Below are 7,978 nucleotides of genomic sequence, written 5' to 3' on the forward strand. Positions count from 1 at the left end.
CGCAAAAAAATGTCACCTAATGCCCTAATTACAATAGCTACGTTCCTTTGGGCACATTCTGCTGCTTAGTACTTAAAGCTACTTTGAACAACTTTTTCAATAGGGTAAAAGTAGTTAAAACTTTAAAGCCGTTTTAAATACTAGGCAGTAGATAAATTTTCCCAAAGAAACGCAGGTAATGAAGTGAAGTGAAAAATTTCTTCGTTTCCCAGATAATTTTTTGGACATGATGTCGATCGTCGATGTTATTTCTTTTTAAATTTAACTTTTTCATGAAAATTTATTTCACTAAAACTCATTTAGCGTTTTTGACGGCATTATTTTATCTACCCTAGATCTCAAAAGGCGAAATAAGATAGTTTCACAAACTAAGTTTAGTACGCAGTTGAAGTGAAACGAACAATTTTGTTATACCCTGTTTGTCAATCGAATTTGAAACTGGAATAAATAGTTAAATTCACTCGAAATGAAATGATCCAAATTTCGGTCAAATTTAGAAAATTCCGACATTGCTTCAAACTGTTAAAACTGCAAGGTGTTTCACAAGAACCGCCACAGGCGAAAACTTATGAGGCAGTTATTTTGTTTTTCAAAATTTTCAAGTCTCCAAAGTCAACAACGAAAATGCTAACGAAAAAATATTATCGACTATTCTTTCAAAGTCAAAATAAAACAATTCGAAATAAATTTAAAGTCAAGAAGAGTCAAGAAAAAGGAACAGGACAATAAAAAGTAAGTGACAAAGAGTGCAAACTCTTCAGTTTGTCCTTAAAGTTGCGTACTGAAAAAAGAAATTTTTCGTTCAAGATATGCTATTTTTGTATGGAAAATTTCGTTTCACTTCAGCTGCGTACTGATTTTACCACGGAAGACTTACAAAAGTGCAAAAGAGTAGAAAAATACGAAGAGCTAAAAATAATGATTTGCTACCCTGTGAGTGATGCAAGACGTTTCTCTTTGCTCTTGTTCATTTTATTGTTGTTTTTGCTTTATTTGATTTTGTCGGTCACAGAGTTTACTACTCGTTTCATCGTTTGTATATTCGGCCCTAGCGAGGTATCCGTGGGAGCGGAAATTTGTCCGATTTCATACAAATCGGGGAATTACCTGTCGGAAGCGCACCTCGATGCATGATTCGTATGAAATCGGAGAAATTTCCGTTCCGAAGTACCTCGCTAACGTCAAAGAAAATTGCATTGCTTCTACACATGAAATCAAGCATATTTTCAGCTGATCACTCGGATACCTGAGCTATTAACAGAAATTCTCGGATACCTTCGGCTTTTTTATCAAAGAAAATTGTTTGTTGATTCTTTGCTGATTTTTAACATGATTTTTACAACAACATTTAGCTATCGGATACATTTTTGCTCTAGTCGAAACAGTCTATAATAGCCCTTTTACTTTGGGCGGTGGCAAAGTACTACTGGCTGTGTTCCTTTGGGCTCAGCAAAGTACTTTTTAGTACTTCTGAATTCATTCAGAGACATTTTTTCTATAGAAGAAATGGAGTTGAATACAACCAGAAGTACTTAGCAGTAGATACTTAAGGCCAAAGGAACACACTGACTAGTAGTTTACCAGCGATTTTCAATGGAACGCACTTTCAACGAATTCAATACAAATCGTATCGCAACGTATTCTATGGGTCGGGCCCTTTAGCTGTTTAGCTCGGAGATTTCTCTTTGCTTAACAGTTTTAAATCTGTGCTACCAAACTAATATTTTGATAAAATGTTTAGGATTTGTTTATAAACGTAAAACTGACGTTTTGAATGACAAAATGTAGTATTTAACTAGTTTTGCTAGCATACATTTTTGTATCTCTTTGTAAAACACACATGTAAAATACAAGAAAAACCCGTAAGCGAAAAATATGACAACTCTAAATTTTTGTTGTTTCTGCTGTTTTCGGAACATTCAATAGCCCTCTTCCATTTGGAGGTGGCAAAGTACTACTAGTAGTTTACTAGCGATTTTCAATGGAACGCACTTTCAACGAATTCAATACAAATCGTATCTACTCGGGAAGAAGAGCATAAGTAGATGATAGTACTAGGTTACTGCTGGAACACAATGGTGTCAGAGTCGTACCTGGAATAGCTGTCAAAGTATTTAATGTACGCAAATGCAAATGTACGAACACAACGCGAGCCACAGCCGGAGTCGGAAGAGCTGACCAGCTTTTAACTTTTACGTACGACACATGTGACGTTTGCATTTTTGACAAGAATAGTGGATAAATATGTAAATAAGAAATAAAAGTGAACAAAAAATATTTTTTGTCAAATTTAATGTGGTTGTAAACTACAAATATACCAAATAACATCAAAAAGACGTACGAAACATTGTGTGCGTACTTTTTTTGAAACCTACGACAACTGTTCTGACTCCAGTTACGGCTCCGGCTCCGATTTTGCATTGTGTTCCAGCAGTTAACCAAAACATCTACTAGTAGTAGACCTCCATGAACAGGGTATTGTGATAGAAAATATTTGGTTCTACTTGCTTGCCAGAACTAACACATGTAGCAGCTTTGTTACGAAATTTGTAAGCCAACAAACACATTCCGCAATTTTTAACAACTGTCATCAGCAACCACTTGTTGACAGCTGTCAATTTCATTCTAATCTCTGCAAAAATCAAGATTTATTTCATTTGATTATAATAAATTATAATTAAAAATAATAATACAATTTACAAAATTCAATCAAAAATTGAATTTGCAATCAACTAAACAATGTTTCATCCAATAGATTATGGTCTGGCGGAAGATTTCCGCCTCACAAATTTCTCAACATTACGCGGCTGAGGCTGCAAACTTCCTCAAGATGTTCTCTTAAAATATCTTGAGGATTTACAAATCTTAAATACATCTTCTAATCAAAACAATTCTAAAAACAATGCTGAACAAAGTATTGGTAAGTAATTTTAACTAAATTCAGTAGTATTTTGTTAAAATACGGAGCTTATTTATAGGTAGTGGTATGGATTGCGCTGTCATTCCACTTTCTCGTCACAAAAACTTATCCCTTGTCCAAACGGTTGACTTCTTCTATCCTCTGGTTGACAATCCCACAATAATGGGAAAAATAGCTCTGGCCAATGTTTTAAGTGATGTCTATGCTGTGGGTGTGACTTCAATTGATAAATTAAGCTTGATTCTTAGTTCTCCAACTGAATTTACACCTGAACAGCGTGATGTTATTCTTCCCATGATAATCGAAGGTTTTAATGAATCTGCTAAAAAAGCCGGCTGTCAAGTTGGCTTCCGAAATATTGCAGTAAACCAGTGGTGTATGATTGGAGGAATAGCCAGTTCTGTTTGTAAAAACGATGAAATTATCATGTAAGTTATGAGAGCTTCGTGAAGCCACAACTGCGACCTCAAAATGTTTGAACCAAACTTGTCTAATTTGTTTTTCCACCTTTTGTCCATTTTCCACTAAAAATTTTCGTTTGTCTACCCTTCAAAAAAAAAAATTAGAGCAAATTCTTTTTTTTTTTTGTAGGAAGTCTCAAATTTTGAAATAGACGTATAAAACTAATTGCACTCGTTTGTCCACCTCGAGTTCTATTTATTTACCAAATACTGTCGTTTTCCCACCCTCCATTTAGAAGCAATTCAAAAACAAAATTTTGTACTGAAAAATTGAAATTCCCCTAAGATTCCCAAAAATCATTTTTTTTAGCCGTGTTTTATTGGTACTCAGTATTTTACTGAGTAAACATTTTATGCTAGAAACATCAAAAATGGGTTACTTTTAGTAATTATTTATAATCCTATGTTGTTTAAGGGTCAAAAATGTATAAGTCTATACAAAATATTTCTCTGTAAACCAACAAATAAAAAAAACTTTTGTTTATCCTTAGCAATCATTTGTTGTTGTTTACCGTGTAAAATTTTACTGAGTTACCAATAAAACACGCATTTTATCAAAAATTCAAACTGCTGTCGTTTGTAGAGTTCTTAATATATACGAAAAATCATCGTTTGTCCACCCTTCGTTATGAAAAAACAAATTTTGTACTGAAAACTTCATAGTACAGTATATCATAAAATCCCCATTCAGAAATTCAAATTTCTGTCGTACAAAATTTGATTTTTGAAATTCTTTTAAACGTCCCACTTTTGGCATACGATAAGAACTCGAGGTGGGCAAACAACAGAAATTTGAATTTTTGCAAAAAAAAAAACAAAAAAATAATTTTTGAGGATTTTAGGGGACTTTGAATTTTTCAGTACAAATTTTGTTTTTTGAATATCTTCTAAAAGTAGGGTGAACAACAACGATTTTTGGAGTGGACAAACGAATGCCGTTTGAATTTTTGAAAAAAAAAGGAATTTTAGGGGATTTTGAAATTTTCAATAAATACACTGTGGTGTACGCTTAACTTTTGTTGGGAATTTTTAATATCTCTTAAACGGAGGAGGGACAAACGACGATTTTTGGTATACGTAAAAAAATTGAGGTGGACAAATGACAGAAATTTGAAATTTTTGAAAAAAAAAAAAAATATGTAAACGACAGAAATTTGAATTTTTGAAAAAAAGTATTTTTTGGGGATTTAAGGGGACTTTGTCAGTACAAAATTTGCTTTTTTAATATCTCCTAAACGTAGGGTGGACAAACGATGATTTGGAGATGGATTGTATTTTGAATTTTTGAAAAAAAAAAATTTGTTTGGGGATTTTAGGGACTTTGAAATTGTTAGTAGGTATCATGGTATAAAAAGAGAAGGTATGATCATTAGAAAAAACTCTGTATCGAGAACTATCAAAACTTATAAATGGCTACTTAAGGTTTTGACAGCTGCCCATTGAAATTGTTGTAAACAAATTTGTCTTGGAAATTGTTGTTGCTTTTGACTTTGCCAATTATAAACGTCAAAACCTTACTACCCCATTTTGTAAGATGGCGGCTCTAATGATCATACTTTGTCTTTTTATACCATGAGTAGGTACACGGTGGTGTATGCGTTTTTTTTTTTGGGGACTTTTGAAAATTTGTGTTTTAAATATCTCCTGAACGTATGACAAACGATGATTGTTGGTTTGTATCGATTTCTCGAGGTGAACAGACGATGGCCTTTTGAATTTTTGAAAAAAAAAAATATTTTTTGGGGATTTTTGAAAAAATGATATTTTGTATGAGAGTTGCTAAATTTACAAACAAATGCTAAATGGACAAACGATGATTTTTGAAAATAAATTGATTTTTGGGGATTTTAGGGAGTTATAATTTTTCAGTGCAAAATTAGTTTTTTGAATTGCTCCTAAACGGAGGGAGGAAAAACGATATGTGGACAAAATATTGCAATTTATACGTCTATCATTTTTCAGACTTCCTATAAAAAAAAAAGAATTTGCTCTAATTTTTTTTAAAGGTGAACAAAGGAAATTCCGGGTTGAAAAACATGGACAAAAGGTAGACAAACGAATTAGATACGGTTAAAAAATTTTGTGGTCGCATTTCTGGGTTCACGAAGCTAAGTTCTAAAATAAGACATTTAAAAACTTCGAAACCATTTATCTTTTGTAATTAGGCCATCAAATGCCAAGGCAGGTGATGCAATTGTTTTGACAAAACCTCTAGGAACACAATTAGCTACAAACGCACAAATCTGGTGGGGCGAAAAAGGTGAAAAGTACGAAAAACTATCAAACTGTCTAACCGAGGTGGATATTTTTGAAACTTTTCAAATAGCTATTGAATCTATGACCCACCTTAATATGAACGGTATGCTGCTTACTTCATTATTAAGGAATAATGATCAAGTAAAGGTTTTTTTCAGGTGCCTTATTAATGCATAAATATTCGGCTCATGCTGCCACAGATGTAACTGGATTCGGTCTTCTCGGACATGCCCTTAATCTAGCTGAATACCAAACAGATTGTGTGGAATTTATTATCAACAAACTTCCAATCATAAAAAACGTTCTTAAGATTGGTGAACTTGTTGGACAGGATACAAAATTGAAAAGTGGCCGAGCAGTTGAGACTTCTGGGGGTTTGTTGATTTGTTTGCCAGCTGAACATGCACAACATTTTTGTGAAGAATATTCTGCGATGCATGATAAGAAGCAGGAAGCATGGATTATTGGATATGTAAATGCGGCCGGTAAGAGAAGCGCATCTCTTGCCGAGCATGTTGATTTTATTGAAGTTGAACTTTAACGAAGATGTATTTGAGATTTTTTTTATAATTTTAAAGTTTATAGTTTAATAAGGACTAAAATGTATCCAACGTATGACAAGTACGCCTTAAAGGTCGCAAGATCAGGGTGTATTTTGAATTTTTTTTTTGGGATTTTGGTTCTTTATAAAATTTATATATATTTTTTTTTTATTTTCAAATAAATAGCTCAGGGCAATTAGTCAAAATATGGGCATGAAATCGCATTTTTCGCGGGACAAAATTTTTTTCATGGAATGTGTTCGGGTGGTTGTCCTTATCATAAAAGTCAATTTGTTGGGAAAATTGGAGGTTGGGAACAGCCGCCATCTTGGAAAAGAGATTGGTAGCGTTTTTATTGAATAGCTCCATTGTTATTCATTTTAACAGAAAATGACAAAGGTAGGACTTATTAACAATAAAATTATCTAAACAATGATATACAAAACAATTCCGTGAGTTGATTAAATAAAATTTTATAGTTGGTCAAAGTGCGGGTTTGTATCGCAAGGTTGGGACAAAATGACATTTTTTCATATATCTGACGAACTTTTGATTTGTTTGGATAATTCTTCAAGAATGAATTATAGTACTTATAATTACCTATAAAATGAGCCCACAATCGTTATTGTCACCATCGTATTGTAGAAGTAATCTAACTCCGAAACTCTCCATGTACTAGTCAAAAGTGAGAAAAAAGCTAGTTTTTTGCTAGTAGGCCGAGAAAATTTTGGGAGTAGAGGTATAACCAAAATATAAGTACGCAGTTTTGCTGCCATACTCGTGTTAATGTCGATTTCAAAGGTCTGACAACTCTAATTTTGGGCTTTATACGGGTTTTGGGGGGTTAAATAACGTAAGTTTTCCAGTTAACGTGAATGGGCTAAATTTATACTATTTGAAATTATAAATATACAAGCTGATTCCCTATTATTTTTCCTAAATCTAGACACCCCAATCTTGAGGATGTGACCAATAGAACTCAAGATATAAGCCGTTTATACGATTATGTTTTAGAGGCTTTTTTGTTTCGATTTTTGTTTTGTTTATTTGAATTGAAAAGCCTGATATGGTTAGTTAAAAAAGCTTATATCGTGAGTTCTATTAACCCCATAGCCGAGATTAAGGTGTCCAGATTTAGGAAAAATAATAGAGCATCAGCTTTTATATTTATAATTTCAAATAGTATAAATTTAGCCCATTCACGTTAGCTGGAAAACTTACGTTATTTAACCCCCCAAAAACCGTATAAAGCCCAAAATTAGAGTTGTCAGAACTTTGAAATCGACATTAACACGAGTATGGCAGCAAAACTGCGTACTTATATTTTGGTTATACCTCTACTCCCAAAATTTTCTCGGCCTACTAGCAAAAAACTAGCTTTTTTCTCACTTTTGACTAGTACATGGAGAGTTTCGGAGTTAGATTACTTCTACAATACGATGGTTACAATAACAATTGTGGGCTCATTTTATAGGTAATTATAAGTACTATAATTCATTCTTGAAGAATTATCCAAACAAATCAAAAGTTCGTCAGATATATGAAAAAATGTCATTTTGTCCCAACCTTGCGATACAAACCCGCACTTTGACCAACTATAAAATTTTATTTAATCAACTCACGGAATTGTTTTGTATATCATTGTTTAGATAATTTTATTGTTAATAAGTCCTACCTTTGTCATTTTCTGTTAAAATGAATAACAATGGAGCTATTCAATAAAAACGCTACCAATCTCTTTTCCAAGATGGCGGCTGTTCCCAACCTCCAATTTTCCCAACAAATTGACTTTTATGATA

At 33.0% G+C, this 7,978-nt stretch overlaps 1 protein-coding gene across 1 annotated transcript; it reads left to right on the forward strand.

Moving 5' to 3' along the window:
* Window positions 1-2,605: 2,605 nt before the first annotated feature.
* LOC129915723 (selenide, water dikinase 2) lies at window positions 2,606-6,305 on the forward strand. Its single transcript, XM_055995383.1, has 4 exons — window positions 2,606-2,920; window positions 2,979-3,348; window positions 5,547-5,740; window positions 5,796-6,305. Exons 1-4 carry the CDS (start codon window positions 2,740-2,742, stop codon window positions 6,176-6,178), a joined length of 1,128 nt encoding a protein of 375 aa, XP_055851358.1. The 5' UTR covers window positions 2,606-2,739; the 3' UTR covers window positions 6,179-6,305.
* Window positions 6,306-7,978: the final 1,673 nt, after the last annotated feature.

This window comes from Episyrphus balteatus, chromosome 3 (assembly GCF_945859705.1).
Source record: "Episyrphus balteatus chromosome 3, idEpiBalt1.1, whole genome shotgun sequence".
Classification (NCBI taxonomy): Eukaryota; Metazoa; Arthropoda; class Insecta; order Diptera; family Syrphidae; genus Episyrphus; species Episyrphus balteatus.